General features: G+C 43.8%; 1 protein-coding gene across 3 annotated transcripts in view; it reads left to right on the top strand.

Moving 5' to 3' along the window:
* The window catches only part of dram2b (DNA-damage regulated autophagy modulator 2b), a 79,558-nt gene that overhangs the window by 47,831 nt on the left and 6,000 nt on the right, over positions 1-25,727 (top strand). For 2 of the 3 annotated variants that reach the window (XM_048612051.1, XM_048612053.1), the window contains 3 exons: positions 12,199-12,376; positions 16,158-16,240; positions 20,142-20,234. In XM_048612051.1, the coding sequence (XP_048468008.1) occupies positions 12,199-12,376; positions 16,158-16,240; positions 20,142-20,234 (354 nt within the window). The remainder of the gene's footprint in view (positions 1-12,198; positions 12,377-16,157; positions 16,241-20,141; positions 20,235-25,727) is intronic. The other variant, XM_048612052.1, reaches the window with a different exon arrangement.

The raw sequence follows: 25,727 nt of genomic DNA, 5'->3' as shown, positions 1-25,727 counted from the left end.
CCCCACATTTTCATCTTTATCATTCATGTATATAACAAACAAGAAGGGCCCTGTACTGATCCTTGTGGAACACTGTTGGACACTGGCCTCCAGTCACTCAAACAGCTTTCTACCTCTATCCTTTGTGTCCTATTTCTAAGCCACTTTCTGATCCATCTCACCAAGTTTCCCTTGATTCTGTGTGCTTTAACCTTCTCAATTGGTCTGCCATGCGGGTCAGAGCCAGAAGGGCTTGTGAGTTGGAATGGAGGGAAGAGGGTGGATAGCTCACACACTGAGGGCAGTGCTAGGAGGCCAAGGGAGGGTCCAGGCTGAAGCCTTGGGTCTCCTCGCAAAGCCCAGGGAAACACTCCTCCTCCAGTCCTTTGGTGCAACATGGAGTCTCTTCATGTCCATTCTCAGAGCTGTCACCGCAATCAGAATGAGCTTCAATCTCATGTGCCAATTGGTTGGCTTCTTTCTGGGGTGTGTGTCTGTGTGTGTGGGAGGAGGGGTGAGGGGGTGGTGGGGGTGATATGCCCTCCCTGAATTTGACCACGGTGAGGGTGGGGTTGGGAGGATACAAGAATGCAGCCAAACCTCTCCCTGCTCTCCCCCCCCCACCTACCTCTCATTTCTGAGCTGCAAGGCAGGCTGATTTGAATGTGGGACCACGAGTTAGAGAGTTGTGAGGATGGTTTGGGTGTCTGACCTGCAATATCCTCCCTGATCAGCAGGGGAGAGTGTGGGAACACTGTATAAACTTTCAGTCCCTCCAGTGATCAGACACTGTCCATGTATCTGGGGTGAACCATTTAATGAATACTCAAACATCCCGGCAGCAAGTGATGCAGGGCATCTACCTCCACACTCTGTCTGATTAAATACCCCTCCAGTATCAAACTCGCCAGAGGGAGGGCATTGACGTCCATCCACAGTAGAGTTTCAGATTGAGGAGATCTGGGTAAAGAGGTTCTTTCTCAATGTCTGATTGGATTGATTCATGACTATTCTATAATTGTACTCCCTCACAAAACGGGAAACATCTCAAAATCTACCCTAGCAAATCCCTTCATTGTTTTAAAGACCTGTGTTAGATCATCCATTACTCTTCCCAAGAAAAGGGCCCCAAATTTCCTGGTAGATATTTATTCTTTCCATTTTCATTTCACCTTTTAATAACGTCTTGTATGTTCTCCAGTTCCTGTTTATTCACTTTTTATCGAAAAGCATTTAGAATATAAAATATTGTGGTTTGCCTTTGGTATCCCTTCACATCCTGACAAATTTCAGAGATGTTTTCACTTGAGAATGGGAGAGAGGTAGCTTGTAGTTTTTTGTGTGTGATGCTGTGGGCCGTTGTGTTTGTTTGTGGGCCCTAAATCTTGGGAGGTAAGGATTTGGAGGATGGAGGAGCCTAATGGAGTGGTGAGGGGGTCCTTTGTAAGGTACTCCGTGGCATTGGGAGGGAAGTTGCCAATGGGAACCACCCTTAGTTCTCAGTACTCCTCTTCTCCTCCCTCAGTCCTTCTGCTGTCACTCACCTGTGTCTGCGTTCATGATCTGCATTGGCAAGCCCCTGTCCCTTCCACTGAATGCTGTCCATTACCTCAGAATCACAGCATTGCTACCATGCAGGAGGCATTTGGGCCTATTATGCTTGTGTGCCTCTCCCAGTGAGCAGATCACTCGGTGCCATTTCTCTGCCTTCTCTTTGTAAACCTGCACTCTCTTCATTTTCAAGTAGCCATCTAACTCCCTTTTGAATGCTTCAATTGAACCTGCCTCCTCCACACTCTCTCAGGCAATACATTCCAGACACTACCCCACTTGTATGGAAAAGTTATTTTCTCATATCGCTTTTGCTTTGTTCCCCAATTACTTTAGTCCTGTGGGCTGTTGTTTTTGATCCTTCCACCAAGGGAACAGTTCTTTTCCCTCTACACTGCTCCGACCTCCCCATGACTTTGAACACCTTGATCGAACTTCTTCTCGGCAAACAGTCCCCATCGATCCTCATTGCTGAAGTTCTGCATCCCTGGAATTATTCTTGTGAATCTTTTCTGCACTTTCTCTGATGTCTCCTGCAAGTTCAATGTAATCTCCTTGTTGTTGTACTGCATGCCTCTTTTGTTAGAGGGGATTTAGGGAAAATGTTTCTCTCCCATAGGGTGGTGAGCGTTTGGAATGCACTGCCTGGGGGTGTAGTTGAAATTTCCCAACCTTTAAAAAGTACTTGGATAAGCACTTGAAATGTCATAACATTCAAAGCTTATTGAGGTAAGTAGGACTTGTTCAGGTAGGAGTCTGTTTTTGGCAGTACAGACTCAATTGTCTGAAACAGCCTCTTTAGTACTGTATGAACTATAAAGCCTAGGATATTATATGAGATAACAAGGTGTAGAGCTGGAATAACACAGCATTATATGTTCATCCAGCTCTACATCTTGTTATCGCAGATTGTCCAGCATCTGCAGTTCCTACTATCTCTAGGATACTATATGCTTTAGTAATTGCTTTCTCAATCTGTCTTGCCACCTTTTAATGACCTATGTACATACAAACCCATTTCGCTCTGCTGTTACACTCTTTTTTGGAGAAGTACCCATTATATCACGCTATCTTTCCATATTCTTCTTACCAAAATGAATCGCTTTTCTCCATATTGAACTTCATCTGCCATTGTCTATCCATTCCATGAACCTATGTCCTTTTGAAGTTCTACACTAACCTACTCACTGTTCACAGCGTTAACAAATTTTGTATCGTCTGCAACTTTTGCAATTGTGCCCTGTACACCGAGGTCTCTCAGGAAAGCTGGGAGTCCTGCCACCAACCCCTGGCGATCTGCACTCTACACCTTTCTCCAGCCAGGAAAATATCCACGAACCGCTAGTCCTGGCGCTCGGCCAATGTCGTATCTCCCTTCACAGGTGCTGCCAGATGTGCTGAACATTTCCAACACTGTTTTCATTTCAGATTTCCACCAACTGCAGGATTTTGGTTTGCCGTTGTGCAGCAAGTGATCCAGCTGCAGCTGCTGGCGAACCAGATTTCGGAGCTGGTCCTGAGGGTGAATTCACTGTCGAGCATCCACAATGCTGAGCAAGTCGTGGGTAGCAGGTTCAGTGAGATGGTCACACCGCAGCTGCGGATTGAACAGGCAGAAAGGGTGGCCACCAGGCAGAGTAGTGGAAGGCAGATACTGCAGGAGTCCCCTGTAGCTGTCCCTGTTTCTAACGGATATTCCATTCGGGATACTGTTGTGGGAGATGAATGTGCAGAGGAAAGCAGTGGGAGACAACTTCATGGCACTATGGGTGGGTCTGCTGCACAAGAGGGGAGGGAGAGGGACGGCAGGCTGTGGTGGTAGGACATTCGATTGTCAGGGGAACAGGCTGACGTTTCTGTAGCTGTAAGAGAGCCTCCAGGATGGTACGTGCTTCCCTAGTGCTACAGTCATGGATGTCACTGAACGGTTGCAGGACAATCTGAAGGGAGAGGGCAAACAGACAAAGATTGTTATTGGCACCAAAATGTACCACATAGGTAGAGAATTTAGGGAACTAGGAAGTAGGTTAAAGAACAGAACCCAAAGGGTAATAATCTCTGGATTACTTCCGCTGTCATGTGTGTGAGTGAGTATCGGAAAAGGAGGTTAGTCCAGATAAATGTGTGCCTGAAGAGGCGGTTCAGGAGGGGGAGCTTTAAATTTCTGGGATATTGGGACTGTTTTTGCAGACTGTGGGACCTGTATAAGGTGGATGGTTCCAACTGAGCCAGCATTCTTGTGGGGTGGTTTGCTAGTGCTTTTAGGGAGGGTTTAAACTCAACTTGGTAGGGAGTGGTCTCCAGACAATGTTCTGCAAGGAGAGATGAATGGCAGTAAGTGAGTCAGGAAGGCATCAACATTCTAGGCCAGATAAGACCCAGGGAATTTGCCGAGGTTGGACGGAATGTATTTTAATGCAAGGAGTCTGATGAACAAGGCAGATGAGTTAAGAGCACAAATTAAATATGGGGGTGTGATGCTATTGCGATATTGTTAAGAGAGAGATGGCTTTGGCAGCTCAGTACTCCCAGATTCATGGCCTTCAGGCGAGACAGGGAAGGAAATAAAACAGCAGGCATCATAAACTTGATCAGGGAATCTCTTACAGTAGTTAGGAGGGATGGCATCTTGGAAGGATCCTCAAATGAAGCAACATGGATAGAACTTAAAAACCAGAAAGGAGTAATCACATTGCTAGGAGTGTACTGCAGGCCCCCTGATGGAAAGAGAAGGGCAGATGTGTAGGCAAATGTAGAAGTAATAAGGTAGTGAGAGTAGGGGATTTCAAATTCCCCAACATTAACTGGGGCAGTCATAGTGTGAAAGGTTTGGAGGGAGAGGAATTCTTAAAGTGCATCCAGGACAGCCTTTTAAGTCGATGCATAGAAAACCCTACAAAAGAGGGGGCAATCCTGAACTTAATTTGATGTAACCGGGTTAGGTAGGTGGTTGAAGTTTCAGTGGGGAAGCATTTTGCATCTCCCACTGTCCCTCCATCCCTCTCTCTGCCACCCTCTCTCTTTATGTCTGTTGCTGTTTCTCTGTCTGTGTGCCTGTTTGCCTCTGCATCTCTCTCTCTCTCTCTCTCTGCTCATGGTGAAGCATCTATTTGCTTTCTCTGACAAGATCCCTTCTAACACAGCATGAAGATGATGTCAGTCACCACAAGCCAACTCCCTTCCTGTTTCAGTGAAAACATCTCACGATTATTTTCAGGAATTTGAGAGATGCCAAAAGGGCAGGCACAATCTGCTGGCTTCCAAACACTGTACAATGTACAATACATAACCAACGGACCCAAATCATCTTCATGTGTGATGCGCCCAAACCTGTTCTTTGTATTCAACCATAAAAGGTTTAGTGTTTGCTACTTCAAGCAGAAAGTGATATGCGATTTAGAATCTTAGGAGATTACATTATGTGCCCAACCTTTTGACCAAAGAATAGATGCACTTTATTATTTTCTTCAAAGAAAGAGGAAGGAGAATTTCTATAGAATCTTTCATGACCTCAGAATGCCCCAAAGTGTCTTATAGCCCAAGATATAATTTTGGAATGTAGTCACTGTTTGTGATGTGACAGATGTGGTTTGATGCATTATAAGCTGCTGTTTGGACAGTGAAATTGTGGCCAGATAACTTGCTATGGGTGTTAGTTGAGAGATAAAATTTGGCTCAAGGACATAGATTTTAAGCTTGATTGGTACAAAAACCACAGGCGACATGAGGGAAAATCTTTACTCCACAAGAGTAGTTTGGATTTAGAATGTGCTGCCTGATAGAGTTGTGGGTGCAGATGCAATAACAGCATTCAGAGGGATATTGGGTCTATGCCTGAAGAAGAAATGATTGCAGGATTAAGTGGGGAGAATGGGATTGGCTGGATTGTTCTTTGAAAGAGCTAGCCCAGACCTAATGCCTGAATAGCCTCCTCTTGTCCTATATTTTTCTAATTTATGAATGCCATGCGAGCTGATCTCTCCATGAGGAGGTCAGGGGTTGTTGGAGGATGAGGGTCACCTGTGGTTAGAGGGTGAGGGTCAAATGGTGCTGACTGTTTCAGGATTTGACCTTCAAGCTGCTATCAGAAGAGTTGAGCACTGTGGAGTGGGAAGAGAGTTAAACAACCTTGTGGCATCCAATGTTATGACCCAATTGGGAAAAGTTCATCAATAATTGAGCACCATTTTTCCACAAAATCTATAACTACTCAATTAAACCACCAAATTAATCAATTTGTTCAAGGGACTGCTATTCAGGACAAAAGCAATTTTACACCACATTTCATGGAAAAATAGGAAAATAACTATCTTTATTGGAAAAAGCACAGATTTCTGCAATTTGTTAAAGAATAAAAGTTTACAAATCTACTACGAGGCCGCTTAAATTATATGCCTGTAAACCCCAAATTCATGAATAAAATGTATATAGGCTCATTCACAAATAAAACAGACCAAGGACAAATGGTTTACATAAGAACTAGAAGCGGGAATAGGCAGTTCTGCCCCCTCAAGCCTGCGCTACATTTAATACGATTAAAGCTGATCGTATCTCATCCTTAACGCCACTTTCCCACCTGTTCTCCATAACCCTTCAACCCATTACTACTAGAAAATCTGGCTATCTCCTTAAATTTACTCAGAATGCAATGGATGCTGGGATATTGAGATTGTGGATTGCACTGATTCACGACCCTTTGAGAGAAATAATTTCTCCTCATCCTCTGCTATCCCTTATCCTAAAACAATGACCTCTCATTCTAGATTGCTCCACATGAGGAAACATCCTCTCTACATCAGCTATGTCAACGCACTTTAGCATCTTTAGATATCTTTTAGATCACCTCTCATTATTCTAAACTCCAGAAAGTTAAAGTTTAAACTGCTGAATCTTTCTCCAGAAGACAAACCCCTCATCTCTGGAATCAGTGTAGTGAACGTCCTCTGAACTGCCTCCAATACAACTACGTCCCTCCTCAAGTAAGGGAACCAAATCTGTACGCAATACTCTAGGTGTGGTCTCACTAATACCTTTTACAGCTGCAGCAACACTTGCCAGCTTTTATACTCTATTCATTTAGCAATAACTGCCAAAATTCCATTTGCACTCCTTTCTTCCTGCTACCCCTGCAAACTAGCTTTCTGTGATCTACACCTGAGGTCAGATCCCTCTGCACTGAAGCTCTCTGAAGTTTCTCTCCATTTAGGTAATAAGTTGCCTTTCTATTCTAACCACAATGGATAACTATTTAACAACATTAAGCTTCATCTGCCAAAACTTGGCCTGTTCACCTAACCTATCCATAGTATATTTCTTATTTCTTCACTGCAACTTACTTTCCCACTTAGTGTCATTACAAATTTGGCTAAAATACTTTCTATCCCTGCATCCAAGTCCTTAAGAAAGGTTGTATATAGTTGGGGCCTGAGGACCAAATCTTGTGCTGTCCCACTAGTTACATCTTGCAAACCAGAAAAAGAGCCATTTATTTTGACTCTCTGCTTTCTGTTGGTTAGCCAATTCTCTATCCAAGCTAATAAATTATCCCTAACCCCATGTGATCTTACCTTGTGTAATAACCTTTAGGCTGGTATCTTATCAAATGCCTTCTGGAAATCCGCATATACTACATCTACAGGAACCCCGTTATCCACTTGTTTGTTATTCTTTTGAAGAACTCTAGCAAGTTAGTGAAACGTGATTTACCCTTCATAAAAGTATGCTGACTCTGATTATTTGGTTTTGGCTTTCCAAATATCCTATTATTACTTCCTTAATAATGGATTCTAACAAATTCTCGAGCACACATGTTAAAACTTTCTACCTCTATCCCTTTCTGTTATATTAGCATCTTCCAGTCCAAATCTTTCTCACATCCAGGGAAGTTTGGAATATTATAACCAATGGTTCCATTATCTCTGCTGCCGATCCCTTTTAAGACCCTAGGATATAGGCCATGGGGCCCTGGACACTTGTTTGCCTTTAATCTCAATGGTTCACAAAGTAGTTGGCAGGTGGCAAAGTAAGGCGGCACGGTGGCTCAGTGGTTAGCACTGCTGCCTCACTGCGCCAGGGACCCGGGTTCGATTTCACCCTCGGGCGACTGTCTGTGTGGAGTTTGCACATTCTCTCCGTGTCTGCGTGGATTTACTCCGGGTGCTCCGGTTTCCTCCCACAGTCCAGTGGTGTGCAGGTTAGGTGGATTAGCCAGGCTAAATTACCCATAGTGTTCAGGGATGTGCAGGGTAGTTGAATTAGCCATGGGAAATGCAGGGTTACAGAGCTAGGTTAGGGGAGGTGGGTCTGGTTGCGATTCTGTTTGGAGGGTCGTTGTGGGCTCGATGGGCCGAATGGCCTGCCTCCACACTGTAAGGATTCTATGATACTTTTTCCTTGGTAGTGTCCTCCACCATGAAAACCAAAGCAAAGTATTAATCTCGTGGCTCTGCAATTTTGGTGTTCTCCACTATTAACTCTCCAGTCTCATCCACCATAGGATTAACATTCACTTTAGCTACTTTCTTCCCTTTTATACACTTATGGAAGCTTTTACTTTTTTTTAATATATTGCACTAGTTTTCTTTTATAATTTACCTTACTCTTTTTATTATCTGTTTAGTAACCATGTTGATCTTTAAACGTTTTTCAATCTTCCAGCCTGTCGCACGCCTTTGCAATAAGTCATAGTTTTTATCTTTATAAGAAGTTTAACTTCCTTGCTTTGCCATGGGATGTTTTCTTCCCCTCTTATTATCTATCTTCCTTTCTGGAATATATTTTAGTTGGGAGCAAGTGCTTGACTGACATTATGGTTTGAAAACTATAGATAAGGTCAATAACATTCTGAAGATCAAAAGTCTAGACCACACAAAAGTTGTCTATCTCCGTTCTTTTGATTTTTGGCAATGATGTCTGGAGAGAGTTGGTTGCTCATCAGTTCGAGAGTCGATTGGGTGAACTGGAGTCTTTTGTTAGAATTCTTTCACATTTCTTGATGTTTTTCTGTCTTCGCTCACGAGAGATGTTTTCTGTTTGCTGGCTCTTGTTTCTGTTTGCACTGCCCACAGAAGTATGTAGCAGACTGCAGATGGATCAATCCAAGGGCTGTTACGGCATCTTTTTCTTCAATTCTTCATCCCGCTGATTCTTAATAATCCCACCAGTGGAAACATGTTCTGTTTATTTAATCTATCAACATTCTCCTCAAATTGAGCACTATTTACTTCATTTGAATGGACTTTATTTGTTTCACCAGTGGAACCTTGCCAACCTGCCTTAGGAATTGTGGTTAAATTCTTACTGATGTTCAGGTTCTTTCAGTAAAGATTGGACCAGGGATGGCTGCTGTTTTGTTCAAGTCTGGTCCGTTAACAATGACTTGGTGTTGCAAATGCTGCAAGAGTGCCAGGTACAGGAATAACCACAAGGAAGTAACTGACTGATACTTTTAGATTTTAAGATATATTGTTTCAAAACGATGTGCGTATTATCAGCAAGCAATTACTTCTTAATAACTGGCTTTAGAAAGGCTAAGAATGTGTTCACCAATTCTGTGCCACATGTTGAATCAGCTGAAGTGTGTCACATGTTGAGATGGTGCAGATGAGATGATTTCTCCCAACTTTTCTCAAGTGTTTTTGACCTGAACATTCATTGTTTAATTTAACAATGTGTATTTTAGTTTGTGCTGTATCAATGACTCTGTAACTTTCAGCTGATTGTAGATCACTGAATAGAGTATGAGGAGAGTTTGTCTCCTTACACAGAAGCCCGTGTGGGGTTGGAAGGTTATAACAGTGTGAATGAAGTGGGGATCCTGTCACTATTGAGAATAGATTGGGCAAGTAGTTTAGATAAAGGGTCTGTGAAAAAGGCGGGTGGCTGGGACTAGGACAGTGCTAATATATGGGATAAATATAGCTTCACAGTCATCCTGAAAACAATGTAACATATCGCATCTTTTAAAAACTTTTCTTTCATGGAGGGAAGGCATCAATGGCAAGGTCAGCATTGTAGTCAGCGATGCTTGCAGAATTAAAACTCACCGAAATTCATTATTCTTGGGTAACTAGGAACTGAATGCAGTAACATTGTACACTGCTATCTATCACCACATTCCTGTTTCCAGTCTGGGATCATCCTTCCATTCTGCATGTTCATTTTACAATGAGATCATTGTCACATGTAGAATTAATAGATGTATAAGTAATTGCTTGGTCATACAGAGCTTAAACATTCCTTAAAAGAAGTCAGTAGTTGAAGCTTTTTGTCTTCCACTCGTCATTACTAGGCTGCAAGAAACAGACATGAACAAAAGGACACCACTTTATATAGAGATAACAAGAACTGCAGATCCTGGAGTCAGAGACAGCACTGTATGGAGCTGGAGGAACACAGCAGGCCAGGCAGCAGCAGAGGAGCAGGAAAGTTGACATTTTGGATTGGGACCCTTTTCTGAAGAAGGGTCCTGACCCGAAACAACCACTTTACACAGCCCTTGTATGACAGCGTGGGAAGAGAGTGCTGAATGGTTGGGCCATATGTTATTGCTGCATCCCCATGCCAATGATGGTCAGTCTTGTGGCCAAATCTTTAGTGGCCCAGTTCCAATGAGTGCAAGATGAAAATATCAACCTGTTGGCTCCTTTTAACAATGTTTAGAAATTAAACAAGTTTCCAAACTGAAATAAAAGCAGAAAATGTTGGAGAAACTGGCAGCGTCTGTGGAGAGGAAAACAGTTTCAAGTTTGATATGACTTCTCTTCAGAACTGAAGGGGGCTGAAAAAGGTTGTTTTTTATGCTGCCAAGAGAAAAAGACAAAGGCTAATAGTAATAGAGGAGAGATCTAGATGAAGAGTAGGTGTTCATGGGAGGAGAAAACAGGCCAACTCTTTTGAGAGTAACCCTATTCAAACAAACACTGGGGATGCTGGGGAAGGGGTTGTAATTGAAAATTGTGATCTAACTGTTCATGCTCTGATGTTTTTGAACTTGGTGTTGAGTGCTGAAGGTTATAAAGTGCCTAAATGAAAAATTCCTCCAACTTATTTAGAGCTTTGCTGGAACACTACTATTATCTATATCAACGATTTGGATGAGAATGTACAAGGCATGATTAGTAAGTTTGCAGATGACACTAAAACAGGCGGTATCATGGACCGTGAGGAAGGTTATCAGAAATTGCAGCAGGATCTTGGGGAAGTGGGCCGAGAAATGGCAAATGGAGTTTAATATAGATAAGTGTGAGGTGTTGCATTTTTGAAAGTCAAATCAAGGTAGGAGTTTCATGGTGAATGGTAGGGCTTTAAGGAGTGTAGTGGAACGGAGGGACTTTGGAGTTCAGGTGCATGGTTCTCTGAAAGTGGAGTTACAGGTAGACAGGGCAGTGAATGAGGCTTTTGGCACACTGGCCTTCATCAGTCAGGGCATTGAGTATAGAAGTTGGGAAGTTATGTTGCAGTTGTACAGGGCATTAGTGAGGCTGCACTTCGAGTATTGTGTTCAGTTTTGGTCACCTTGCTATGGGAAGGATGTTATTAAACTGGAAAGAGTGCAGAAGAAATTTACAAGGATGCTGATAGATTTTAAGGGACTGAGTTATAGGGAGAGATTGGTCAAGCTAGGACTTTCAACTTTAGAGTATAGGTGACTGAGGGGGGAATCTTATAAAAGTGTATAAGATCATGACCGGCATGGATAGGGTGAATGAACTCTGTCTTTTTCCCACGGTTGGGGAATCAAGGATTAGAAGGCACCGGTTTAAGATAAGAGGGGAAAGAATACATGGGAACCTGAGGGGTAACTATTTTACACACGGTGGTACGCATGTGGAATAAGCTCCCAGCGGAAGTGGTTGAGGCAGGTATGTTAACATTTAAAAGGCATTTGGACGAATACATGGATAGGAAAGGTTTAGAAGTATATGGGCCATGTGCAGGGAAATGGGGTTAGCGTGGATGGACGTTTTGGCCGGCATGGACCAGTTTGGGCCAAAGGCTCTGTCTCTGTGCTGTAGGACTCGATGACAGAGATGTTAGACCAGACTACTGAGAAAACTGAAAGTATCTGTAATGCTCACAGAGAACACAAACAATATGTCAGATCAGACCCTGAAAACCTTTGGTAATATCAGTGCATGTGGCCTAGGGCAAGACTGATAGACTGAGGTAATCGTTTGTGTTTTTCCATGAATTGGAGAAGCTGTGAATCTCGAATACCGATCACGTCGAGCATGACCACAGAGATAATAACCAGTAAAACAGTTTCTGACAATGCTGGATCCGTAGAAATCTAAATATACAGGAGTCCGCTGTGTGGCTCAGTGAGTTTTATTTGATTTGATTTATTTTTGTCACATGTACTGAAGTACAGTGAGAAGTTTTGTTTTATGTGTGGTACAAGCAGACCATAACATGCAAGGACATACAGATCATAGGGCGTTTAGGCAGAGCGAGGTACGCAAGGTTGTTGCTGCACAGGAGGTGTACAAAATCAAGATCAACATTAGGTTTGAAATTAGAGCAGTCTAATAACAGTGGGGAAGAAGCAGTTTGCGAACCTGTTGGTGCATGTGTTCAGAATGCCTGATGGAAGAGGTTTGCTACTTCTATAGTGCCTCTAAGTGACTCACTGTCATGTTATTCTATCTTTTTTTTTTACTCCATTAGAAGACAACGTTAATTCAGGTCCATATCCTCGGTGCTGTGCTGACATTTGGAATTGGGATTATTTACCTGTTGCTGCAGACCATTATTTCCTACATGATGCAGCCACTCATCCATGGAATCGGAATCTTCTGGATTCGGTGTGTTCTCTTAATCTGGTGTGCAGGGAGCATAGTCAGCAGTATCCTTCAGAAACGTCAATGTGGGAAATTGTGCGCGAGGACTATCTGACTGGGCGAGATCATGCATTAGCATTGCCCACTCAACATCCAGGGGTTACCATTGATCAGAAACTGAACAGGACCAGCCATATGAATACAGTAGCTGCAAGTCAGACCCGAGGAATACTGCGGCGAGTAACTCACTTCCTGGTTCCCCAAAGCCTGTCCACCATCTGCAAGGTACAAGTCAGGAGTGTGATGGGATACTTCCCACTTGCTTGAGTGCAGCTCCAACAACACTCAAGAAGCTTGACACCATCCAGGACAAAGTAGCCCGCTTAATGGGTATTCCATCCAACACTTTCAACATTCACTGTCTTCATCACTAATGCACAGTAGCAGCAGAGTGCACCTTTTATAAGAAGCACTGCAGCAACTCACTAAGGCTCCTTGACAACCCCTTCCAAACCCATGACCACTCCCATACGTGGGAATACCACCACCTACGAGTCCCCCTCTAAGCCACTCCCCATTCTGACCTGAAAATATAATTACCTAAAAGCCCTCTGCTTCTTCCTCTCCCACAGGCCCAACCATTCCTCCTCCACCGACACCCTCATCCGCTTAATGGAACTTGTCCTTACCCTTAACAACTTCTCCTCCTTTAACTCTTTCCCCCCGCCACCTCCCTTCCTACAGACTAAGGAGCATGGGTCCGAACTATGCCTACCTTTTTGTAGGATACGTTGAACAGTCCCCCTTCCGCAGCTACACTGGCACCATCCCTTACCTTTTCCTCCGCTACATTAATGACTGTATCGGTGCTGCCTCGTGCTCCCACGAGGGTTTGAACTTTACTTCAACTTTACTTACACCTTTCACCCCAACCTCAAATTCACCTGGACCATCTCTGATACCTCTCCCTCCTTCTTGGACCCCTCTGTCTCCATCTCTGGTGACCACCTTGAAATCGACATCTATTTCAAGCCTACCGACTCCCACAACTACCTAGACTACACCTCCTCTCACCCACCTTCCTGCAAGAATGTGATCCCCTACTCCCAATTCCTCCGCTTCTGCTGCATCTGCTCCCAAGATGGAGTGTTCCACTCCTGGGTATCCCAGATGCCCTCCTACTTCAAGGTCCGCAATGCCCCCCCTCTGTTGATCCAAAATGTCCCCAACCGCATCTCTTGCATTTCCCACACTTCTGACCTCAAACCCCCTCCCCCCAACAGAAACAAAGACAGAGAGCCCGTGGTCCTCACATATCACCCCACCAACCTCCGCATCCAACGTATTATTCTCTGCCACCTACAATCCTACCCCACAACCAAAGAGATATTTCCCTCCCACCCCCTCTGCCTTTTGTAGGGATCACTCGCTCTGCGATTCCCTCGTCCGCTGCATACTCCCCACTAGCCCCACCATCCCCGGCACCTTTCCCTGCAACCGCAGGAGGTGCTACACTTGCCCCTACACCTACCCCCTCACTTCCATTCAAGGCCCAAGACAAACCTTCCACATTAGACAGGGGTTCACCGGTACATCCTCCAACCTGGTCTACTGTGTCCTTTGCTTCCGATGTGGCCTCCCCTACGCCGGTGAGACCAAGCACAGACTTGGTGATTGATTCACGGAGCATCTGCGCTCTGTACGCTACAGCCAACAACACCTTCCGTTTGCTACTATTTTAACACCCCCTCCCATTCCCTGGGTGACATATCCATCCTGGGCTTCCTCCAGTGCCACATTGATGCCACATGGAAACTGGAAGAGCAACCCCTCATTCCGCCTCGGGAGCCTACAGCCCCCAGTGGCCTAAACATATAATTCGCCAGTTTTAAAATCTCCCCACCCCTGGCCTCCTCCCATGTCTAACCCGCCTTCTCATCTCCGCCTACTTGACCTGATACAACCTGGTCCACCATCTCTCCCATCTATGAACCCCATCCTTCCCACTGACCAATCCCCACTAACCCCTACCTGCATCCACCTATCACCGTCCCACCTACCTTCCCCCAGCCCCATCTCCCCCCATTTATTTCCCAACTCCCTTCCTCCTCTCCAGCCCTGAAGAAGGGTCCCAACCCGAATCGTCACCTTTCCTGCTCCTCTGGTGCTGCCTAGACTGCTGTGTTCATCAAGCTCCACACTGTATTGTCTCTGACTCCAGCATCTGCAGTTCTTGCTATCTCCTACACTGTTCCCTCATAGGCGTTGGGTCAAAACCCTGGATCTTCTTCCCTAAAAGCACTGTGGATGTCTGTCCATCTTAAATAGTGTTGGTCCAAGAAGGCAGTTCACCACCGCCACCTTCAGGGCAATTAAGAATGGGCACTAAATACTGGGCTTGCATTTGAGAATATTTGAGAAGGCTTACTGTTCCATTGCCAATATTGACATGGAGAAAATTTCTGCTGTTTGGTATTAGATATAAGTAAACTGTTTGGTAAGTTACAGATATTTGGAGAGAGGTGGTGGTATGATAACGTTGTCTTTTTGGATGAGATGACTGATGGAAGCATGGAGATGAGAAATATCTGAGGAGGACAGTGGGGTCAAGGAAAGAAGGACAGCACCTGAAGAGAGAGTGCTGTTCACAATATTGACAATGTGAGAATCAGCTGGAGAATTTGGATGGTCACCTGATCCATGGGAATAGAATCGAAGATGTTGGAGTTGGGTCTTCTGCACAAGTGAACTCAGAGAGCACTTGGGTGGAGTTAGAGAGGTTTGCAAATGATACAAGGTCAAGGCGAGGTCGGATGGTGTTAGGGCAGTTCGGCTCCATGGGGTTAGGCAAAGGGAGAGATTTTGCAGAGACAGCTGAGCCCCTCCAGTTTCTTGTTGGAGAGAGAGGGTTAATAAGGCTTTGCCATGAGTAAGAATCCAGGGTTATTTTCATGATCATGAAGAGTGAGTAATTTAACAGCTGAGATCAGGATCTGATCATGACCCAGTCAGATCTGGCTGAACCCATTGTCTACCATATCTATTATTTTGAAAAGTCATCTCATTGAAACTGTTTGAATCCTTCGAGGGTTTGGGAGGGTAGACACTGAAAAGTTGTCTCCCCTTTGCTCAGGAATCTAGAACACAGGCACAGTCTCAGGATAAAGGATCGTCTTTATAGGACTGACGTGAGGAGGAATTGCGTTACTTTGGAATTCTGTACCTCAGACAGTTGTGGGCGCTCAATTATTTGAATGCGTTCAGAGCTAACGTAGATAAATGCTTGCATTTTTTTTTTTTTTAAAAATTCACTTGATAGATGTGGGTATCTCTGGCTGGGCCAGCATTCATTGTCCATCCCTAGTTGCCCTTGAGAAGGTGGTCATGAGCTGCCTTCTTGAACTGCTACAGTCCATGTGCTGTGGGTAGACCCACAATACCTTGAGGGAGGGAATTAAGGGAGATGGAGATAGGGTAGCAAAGTGGAATTGAGCTCTAGTGGTCCACTTCTACCCCGATCATCAGTGTTTTAGAGTCACAGCAATTAGACGCCAACCTGTAGGTGACATTGCAATTAGCACCAGGACACACCTCCCAACACCCAAGTGATCGCTTCATCCTGAGTATCTTGTTCAGTTTAAATTTGCTGATTGATTTTTTGCTAAGTACGTCGTGAATGGGCACTGCCTGGAAAAGATGTTGGAGTTGGGTCTTCTGCACGAGTGGACTCTGAGAGCACTTGGGTGGAGCTGGAGAGGTTTGCAAATGATACAAGGTCAAGGCGAGGTCGGATGGTGTTAGGGCAGTTCAAAATGTATGTCATTTCCTTCACTTGCGGCTTTGCAGTGTTTATCTCCTCTGTCACTCTGTACTCGATGATCCCCACCATGGACATGGCAAAGAAGCTGCACTGGAACCCAGCGGAGAAGGTGAGGTGTGAATAAGTGAAACTCTTGATGCACACAGCTGCTTCCAGCCCCCACAGGCTAATTTGGAAGGGCATGGGTTGCACAGTCCGTCACGTTACAAGCTCTTTGGTACTTAGTGAAGTAAAACTAAAATCCCCATTTCTCGGTTAGGTGAAGGAGGTAAGCATTGTGCTTCAAGGTTATCACTCGACACACAAACTCCTCAAATTGGTGCTGCACACCCTAATGAACATGGGTTTACATTCTTGGGCTGAGGTTATTAAGGTAGTTATTTGTTATCAGACAGGTGGCAGCTTTACTCTCTTATGTTCTTCATTCAGTGACTTGTGAGAAGTTCAGACCCCAATGTAAAGAAAAAAGTTGAGCTAGTTCTCCACAGAGCCTGATTTCGCACAGGAGATTATGGTTTACATTGGTGGTGCTAACTTAACAGGAGGAGCCATGTCTCGGACTGGAACGTTACTAATGGTTCAGGAAGGCTGCTGTCTAACATTGACTATAATACCTATTGTTGAAGCAGAATAAAGCAATTGGCTGTTGCTTGTACATTAAATGTTTTTCTTTCTTTAATGGAATGTGGGCATCACTGGCAAGGCCAGCATTTTTTAACCCATCTCTAATTAGGCCTTGGCTTGCTCGAGTAATTTGAGAGAGTAGTTAAGAGTGATCCTCATTTCTGCAGATCTGGGGCAGCTCAGTGGTTAGCACTGCTGCCTCACAGCACCAGGGAACCCAGGTTCGATTCCATCCTCAGGTGACCGTCTGTGTGGAGTTTGCACATTCTCCCCTTGTTTGCGTGGATTTCCTCCAGGTGCTCCGGTTTCCTCCCACAGCCCAAAGACATGCAGGTTAGGTGGATTGGCTGTGGGAAATGCAGGCAACTTGTTCACAGCCCTTCCTCTATAGGAAGGGTGTCCGTTGTTGGTGTGGCCCTCTCCCTGTAACCTCCAGCGAGCACAAAGTTCTACCCAAACTTGGCTGCTCGATAACCAGGAATAAATGCTTCTATTTTTAGGGGTGAAACCCCTCCAAGTTGATGAGCTCATGAGAGGTCTCAGTCATATGCACTCTTGACATGTTGTTAAACACTCAGTGTAAAGAACAGGTGAAGCCTGCTCTAGTGAGGGAACCACACTGACTGTTGCCTATAAACCTGACTGGGGCAGGCAAGTGGGCGTCAGCTCAAAAGGTTATTGTTATTGTCCCTTTGGTGTAAAGCTGTCAGATATGCAGGTTCCCCTAGTACAGAAGAAAGGTCAGCAAACTGATAGTGTGAGCTGCTGAGCCTTGTAAGCCCTTCTCTGTTTTAAGTGTGAGCTCTGGCAGGCGTGTGAGAGGTAGCGCCACTGTGGTAATGCCACATTGGTATCTACAAACCTTGCTTGTGCAGGAGGATCTGATGGAGATTTCCGGTCCCATCCTCCTGCATGCCAGTCCTGTGCACTGCCAATCTCACAAGGCTAACTCACAGGAAATTGAAGCATTGAGTAGGCAGGGTACGTACCCTGGCTGAGCACAGCCGATTGTTTATGTCCATGGGCCACTGGTGCTGGGTTGTCTTGAACTCCCCATGGGCTCTGACCTCTGTCCAGACTATTGCCCTCGTTCAGAATGGCCTCTTGCTGCCATCCAAAGGGAAACAAACTTCCCTTCGCTCGTAGACAATCTTGAGGAGAGAGTGAAGGGAGACAATGCATGGCTCTGCTTTTGTTAATCTCCAGGGATGGGTCAGTGCGCTAAGCAGAGACTCAGTGTTGTTCCCAGGCTGCAGAGAGTGGAGTGCTCTCCAGCTGCCTTTTAAATATGGTGCCCAGTTGCTGGAGCCCAAGAAATCCTGAAGGGGGACAGAGCTTTCTGCCCGATTGCTTATAAAATTTGGCACTTTTCACCCAAAGATATGTGATGCATAAGACGACCTAACTGCACCTTCAGAACAGAATTCCCTCCTTTTGCACAATCAGTCTCAAAACACAAGAGAAGGTTCCAACCATCATTGAGAGTGGCCTATTTTTCAAATCTATTAATTGTATTTATAATAACTCAGGAGGATGGACTGGTATGGAACATTGTTTATTGTTGAACATCAAAATAGAGCCACTACTTGTGGCAAAGGTGGGCTAGTCCCAGCCCAGGACAGATAGTTTAAAGAAAAAAATCTATCACGTGCCTCTAGAGCTGGTGGTACTTGAAACTGGGCCTCTTGGCTCAGAGGTGGGGATACTACCACTGAACCACAGCAGCCCTGCCAGGTCTGCTTTATATAATTTTCCATCTTCATATCTGGAAGTGTTATCTTAAATGATTTTCCCATCACCATGACTCTTTTTTTAGTTAACCTATCTTTCTAATCAGCTTGTTCAGAGATTTTATGATCCACTTCTGTAGCAGGTGTGACTTGAACCTGGGGCTTCCTGGTTCAGGGGTAGTAGGGACATTATCACTGCACCACAAGAGCTCTTGGGTCTGCTTTATTTTTATTTTTATTTTCTTTTCTGTGCTTAGAAATGCTACCTGGGGTCTGCTTTATTTCTTTTTAATCTGTTCAGAAAAGTAATGACACACTTCTGGAGCAGATGGGACTTGACCTCAGGCCTGTTGGATCAGAGGTGCGGACACTACCGCTGCACCATAAGGGCCCCTCTAGATTTCCTCCTTTTTTCTTATACCCAGAAATGCTATTATGCACAACTGAGCGACTTTCCCGCCACCTAAATCACAGTGACAATTTGTTTGTGTGACCCACCACCAGTGAGCACCCGTGCAGCCTAGTCAATGTTGACAGGCAAAGCCCATTATGGGCAATGCAAACTATCAAAGTGAGGTGGAGATAGGGAAGGGACTAAATCAAGATGGAGTTGGAGGGGGAAATAAAGCACTGTCTTCCCCCACAGTTTCGACAGCGTTTTGGGTGAGAGTTCCAGATGGCCACTACCTTGTGTACAGAGCACTGTTTCCTTGCATCACAATCATATAGCATGGAAACAGACCCTTCCAATTCATTCCTGCCAACCAGGCATCCCAGTCTGACCTAATCCCATTTGCCAGCATTTGGCCCATATTTGTCAAAACTCACTATTGATATACCCATCCAGATTCCTTTTAAATGTTGTATTGTACCAGCTTCTATGACCACCTTTGGCAGCTCATTCCATAAATGCACCGCCCTCTTCATGAAGAAAAGTTACATCTCAGTTCCTTTTTAAATCTTTCCCCTTTCACCTCAAACCTATGCCCTCTAGTTTTGGGCTCCCCATCCTGAGGTAAAAGACCTCGGATAGTCACCCTATCCATGCCCCTCATGATTTTATAAACCTCTATAATGTCAGTCCTCAGCCTCCAACCCACTCTAGGGAAAACAGCCCCATCCTATTCAGCCCTTCCAACCGTGGCAACATCCTTATAAATCTTTTCTGCACCATCTCAAATTTAACAACATCCTTCCTTTGGAAGTACAGCCAGAATTATATGCAGTATTCCAAAAGTGGCCTCACCAATGTCCTGTACAGCCATAACATGAGAACCTAGCTCCGATACTCAATGTTATGACCAATGACGGCAACTGCAGTAAATTCTGCCTTCACCACCCTCTCTACCTGTGACTCCACTTTCAAGAAACTATGCACCTGCACCCCCTTGAATGGCCTGGCTCTGATTTAAAAGTTGTGTCTCTTATTTTGGACTCTCTCTCCAGAGGCAACCAATGAGCTACAAAATCAGAAACTGCTGGAGAAACTCAACAGGTCTGGCAGCATCTGTGAAGAGAAAATAGAGTTAACATTTTAGGTCCAGTGACCCTTCTTCAGAACTGAACCAATGAGTTGCTTAGAAAGTTTTCACTGATACAAGGTATGCTTTAGGTTAAGTGCTCACTGATGGCCAATGGCTTGTTTGTTTTTGGCAGGGCTACAAATTGCACCTGGTCAGTACAATCTCCGAATGGTCTCTTGCCTTCTCCTTCCTCAGTTTCTTCCTGACGTACATTCGAGATTTTCAGGTGGGTATCGCTGAGCGAGGTTTGAGTTCTCGCATTATGGTGGCAACTGGAGGACTGCGCTAATAATCAGGCTCAACTTGTTGCATTATTAATGTAAATGTTCAAATTTAATGACCAAATTGTTTCCTTTTAGCACTCCCGTACAGGAGATGTTCACTAGGCTTTTTGATAAACCTAAAATATTCTGTTTTTATAACATAACTTAATGTTGAAACATGGGGAAAACCTGTGAATATCTAAACTATAATCCAGATTTAGAATTATATACTTTTTAACCCCAAACACAGACACACAGAGGACAACAACAGCTCTGCCACAAAAGGGAAAAATATCCTTAATGACCCTTCACCATCCACTGAGCTTCTGGTTGGCGAAATCGAAAAGCTGGTCACCATAATCCAATGAAAATCTTTGAAACAAAGCAACAGTTTGATTGGCAATCCAGCTGGTTCCAGGTGTTTGAAAGGTGGGCACAGGACAGTTTCACCAGGTTTACCAGGAAGTTTAAAAAAAATGCAGTAGTACTGACTGTATCAGGTGCCTAGGTTTCACCCAGGGAATTGATGGAGAACCTGGAGCATTCTGATCCTTACTGCTGCTTCTCCCTCTTCAACTTCTGGCTGCTGCAATTAGAAGTTAGGGTTGGTAGGCAGCCATCAGCATAGAGGCAAGTATTAAGGGCAATCAACCCTTTTAATTCCAGAAGGTGTCCAAACATTTCAATATTTTTCTGCTATCCACATAGATCATAAATATACTCGTTATATAGGAATGTGCATTCCCAACAGTATTGATGTACATTGCAGGAGCTTGGACTGACTCATGAACTGAACCCTGTGATTTGTCTTGCCGATAAGACCATTTTATAGATCTTGAAGGCAGTGAGGAGGGTTTGTGTGTGAGGGGCAGCATCTGACTCATCTGGAAGCGTTTAGACTTAGGCTCAGGAAAACCTTTGAGCTGAGCTGAACCAGAGCCACTTTGGCCAGGCAGAGTCCAGGAACAATCCTCCTGTTGCCCAAAGGATGAACAGATATTGTTTTACTACTTTGGTGGGCCGAATTGTGATTCAGAATTTCACTTGTTTTTCCTGATTCCGGTAGATGTCTCTCTCAGCCTATCTATTTTTAAAACCGTCTTTAAAACTCCTTAAGGCTTCCTGCAAAACCTTAAAACATTTTACCAATTATATGTTTTACTATGGTAAACAAACAGGAGGCTGGAAGAAGTTAGCCAGCCAGGCAGCATCTGGAGGAAAGGAGAAGTTGTGTTACCTTACTTCAGGACTGTCCAGTGCTCTGAGATTTTGGTGGTCCTCTAATCAGCAAATCTGGCAGCATCTGGAGAGAGAAACAGAGTTAATATTTTACTCGTCAATAGAGTCTTTGTCCTGAGGAAGAGCCATATCAGATTCAACATGTTAAAATTGTTCTCTCTTTCCAGATGGTGCAAAACCTGCTGAGTACTTCCAGAACATTCTGAATCTATTCCTATTGTCAGGCTCTGCAAAAGACAGATTTTTTTATAAGAATGTTTTACCTCTTCAAATGTATCCTCATTTGGCTCATTATCATTTTTGTTTTGCTAACACTCCCAAGATGTTTTTCAACGTTTCATTATGTTAAAGGTGTAATAGAGTCATACAGCATGGAAACAGACCCTTCGGTCCAACCAGTCCATGCCAACCATAATCCAAAACTAAACTAGTCCCACCTGCCTGCACTTGGCCCATATCCCTTCAAACATTTCTTATTCATGCACTTATCTAAATGTCTCTTAAATGTTATAACTGTACCTGAATCCAAAACTTTCTCTGGAAGTTCATTCCTCTCACAAACCACTCTCTGTATTTAAAATAAAAACCCTCCTGTCTTTTTCAAATTTTTCTCCTTTGACTTTAAAAACGTGTCCCCTAGTCTTGAAATCCCTTACCCTGGGGAAAAGACATCTCCCACTCACCTTATCTATACCGCTCGTGATTCTATAAACCTCTGTCACTCCTCAACCTCCTACGTTCCAGTGGAAGAAGTCCCAGTAGGTCCAGCTTCTCCTTATAACCCAAACCTTTCATTCCTTGTTATGTCCTGGTAAATCTTTTCTGAGCCCTCTCTAACTTAATAATACCTTTCCTACAATAGGGAGACCTGAACTGTACATAGTAATCCATGTTCAATAAATGCATACTTTACAGTGGAGATAATTATCTTTGCACATTGGCATCTCCACACAAGTCTACCACCGCTCTCTGACTCCAGTTCACTTTAAGACTTGACTTCTCTGCTCCTGAAACCTCCAGCAATACCTTTCTTAGCTCTTGACTTGACTAATCCAACAAACTCCCACCCATGTTCCCCATTCTAAAATGCATACCTATGTGTTAACTCACAGCAAGACCGTTCCCCTGTCCCCTCTCTGCTCCTAGTCATGTCATTTGATTTAGAGTCCCGATATTTCTTTTCAAATGTTTCCGTGGTTTGTTCCCTGTCTATCTCTATCACCCTCTCCAGCTCCACAGCCCTCTGTGATATCTGCTCCCCTCTAATTCTGCCCTATTGAAAATTTAATGTTAATTGCTGCACATGTTGTATGGGTGCAAGAGTGTCTACCCCAGAAATATTACTTCATTCCCATCAATGAGATGAATTTCAGCAGTGAAGGCCATGTTTAGGTAGCTATCAGGTCCTTTAAGTGGGCTTCAAAGTCCACCACTAAGGGTGGCTCTGCATTACCGTTACTGACTGAGCTGGTCGAGTACTAAAGGACATTGCTTCCAGACTGAGTGTGCTGTAGATGATAAAGGAACCAAAACTCCTCAGCAATCTGCCAGCTGCAGATGCATCTGTCCATGACAGTATCAGTAAGAGTGACCAATGCGCAGCCGTTGTAGAGAAGGAGTCCGTCCTTCACAATGAGAATAATCTCCATTGTATTGTGAGGCAGTATCACCATGCTAAATGGGACAGACTTCAAACAGATCTAGCAACTCAATATTGGGCATCCCCCCACTCCACCATTAGCATCAGGCCAGGGGATCAACCCTAGTTCAATGGAAAGTGCAAGAGGGCATGACAGGAGCAGCACTGGTCATACCTGAAAATGAGGTGTCAACCTGGTGAGGCTGCAGAACAGCACTACTTCCTTGCAAAATATCACAAACGTCAAGTGATAAACAGAACTTAGTGATCCCACAACCAATATATTGATTCTAAGCTGTACAGTCCTGCCACATCTAGCTGAATGATGGAAAGATAATAATTTAAGGTATACAAAAGGCAAAAACTAAGAAAGACGAGTGGTAGACTGGAAAAATAGGAAAGTTTTTTTAAAAGCTCAACAATTTTAAAGATCATTACCCATTTCTGAATAGGTAATAAAAGAGCAAAGGAAATTGCGAAGGAAACTAGAGTAAATATAAAAATGGATAGTAAAAGCTTCCATACGATTATTAAAAGGGGAGAGATTAGTTAAATTGAATGTTAGTCCAATGGAGGATGAAACTTGGGGAGTTAATAGTGGAAAACACAGAAATGGTGGAGTCACTAAACTAATATTTTGTCTCCATTCTCATTGTGGAGGATGTTAGAACCAACCCAGCAGTAAAAGGTAATGCAGAGGTTATAGAAAGGGAGGGATTTAGAACAATCATCATTACCAGGGAAAAAGTACTAGGCAAACAATTGAGATTGAATGCAGAGAAGTGCCCAGGGCCTGATGGCTTACATCCTAGGCCTTAAAGCAAATGGCAGCAGAGGTAAATCGATCCAAAGGTTATAACATTCCAAAATTCTCTGGATACGGGAAAGTCGATTGGAATATGCTATTCAGAAACGGAAAGATGTAGAAAGTAGGAAATACAGACCAGTTAGTTTCATATGTCATTGGGAAATTCTAGAATCAATTATTTAGGAAGTAGTAATAGGATATTTAGAAAGTCAAAACCCAATCCATCAGAATCAGCATGGTTTTATGAAGGGTAAATGATGTTTGAACTAATTTGCTAGAGTTCTTCAAAGATGTAAGAAACAAGGTGGATAATGGGGATCCTGTAGATATACTATATCTGGATTTCCAGAAGGCTAACCACTGAGCCACCGTGCTGCCTAACTTTGCCATCTGCCAAGTACTTTGGACTATTGAGATTGAAGGTAGACAAGTGTCCAGGGCCTGATAGCCTACATCCTAGGGTCTTAAAGGAAGTGGCAGCAGAGATAAAGGATCCTTTGGTTATAATATTCCAAAATTTCCTGGATGTGGAGAAGATTTGGATTGGAAAATGCTAATATAGCACCTTTTTATTTAGAAAGGGATAGAGGTAGAAAGTAAGACACTACAGACCAGTTAGTTTTAACACGTGCTGAGAAATTGTTAGAATCCATTATTAAGGAAGTAATAATAGGATATTTGGAAAGCCAAAACCAAATCCATCAGAGTCAGCATGCTTTTACGAAGAGTAAATCATGTTTGACTAATTTGCTAGAGTTCTTCAAAAGAATAACAAACAAGTAGATAATGGTGTTCCTGTAGATGTAGTATATCTGGATTTCCAGAAGGCATTTGATAAGGTGCCAGCCAAAAGATTATTACACAAGGTAAGATCACATGGGGTTAGGGGTAATTTATTAGCTTGGATCGAGAATTGGCTAACCAACAGAAAGCAGAGAGTCAAAATAAATGGCTGTTTTTCAGGTTCGCGCAAGATGTAACTAATGGGGTAGCACAAGATTTGGCCCTCAGGCCCTAACTATTTACAATCCTTGTATGTGGGGATAGAAAGTATAGTAACCAAATTTGCAGATAACACTGAAAGTGGCTAGAAAGTTAGTTTTAACTAACTAAGAAATGTAGAAATGGATATGGACACGTTAGGTAAATGGCCAAAATTTGGTAGATGAACTTTAACGTGGATAAGTGTGAGGTTTTCTATTTTAATCGGAGGAATAGAAAGGCAGCTCAGTATACAAATGGAGAGAAAGTTCAGAATGTTTTGGTGCAGAGAGATCTGGGTGTCCTTGTCCTTGTCCATGAATCACAGAAAACTAGTTTGCAGGGACAGCAGGTAATCAGGAACACAAATGGAATTTTGGCATTTAATGCTGATGGAATAGAGTATAAAAGTTGGGAAGTGTTGCTGCAACTGTACACGGCATTAGTGAGACCGTACCTAATGGCCCTCTTCTGTGCTGTAATATTTCTGTAGTTCTATGGTTTCAAAAAGGAATTGGATAAATACTCTGGGGGAATCATTTGCGGGGAGTGGGGTGGGACTAATTGAAAGAATAATCCAAGGAGCCATCATGAGTCTGACAGGCTGAATGGCCACTTTCTGCGCTGTTCTCATTTTATTCCAGGAATGACCCATTTAATGTGCTTTTTGGGATATTGGTTGCCTGGGAGACTGTGTGGGAGAATTCTGCTGCAATGGTGCCATGGACTTTTAACCTAACAGGAGGGGCAACACCTCCATCCAAATTGTGGCATATCTGACAGTTTCGC

This window comes from Rhincodon typus, chromosome 25 (genome assembly GCF_021869965.1).
Source record: "Rhincodon typus isolate 14 chromosome 25, sRhiTyp1.1, whole genome shotgun sequence".
NCBI classification, from domain to species: Eukaryota; Metazoa; Chordata; class Chondrichthyes; order Orectolobiformes; family Rhincodontidae; genus Rhincodon; species Rhincodon typus.
The sequence above is the reverse complement of the archived record's forward strand: the minus strand, read 5'-3'. Positions and strand labels throughout refer to the sequence as shown.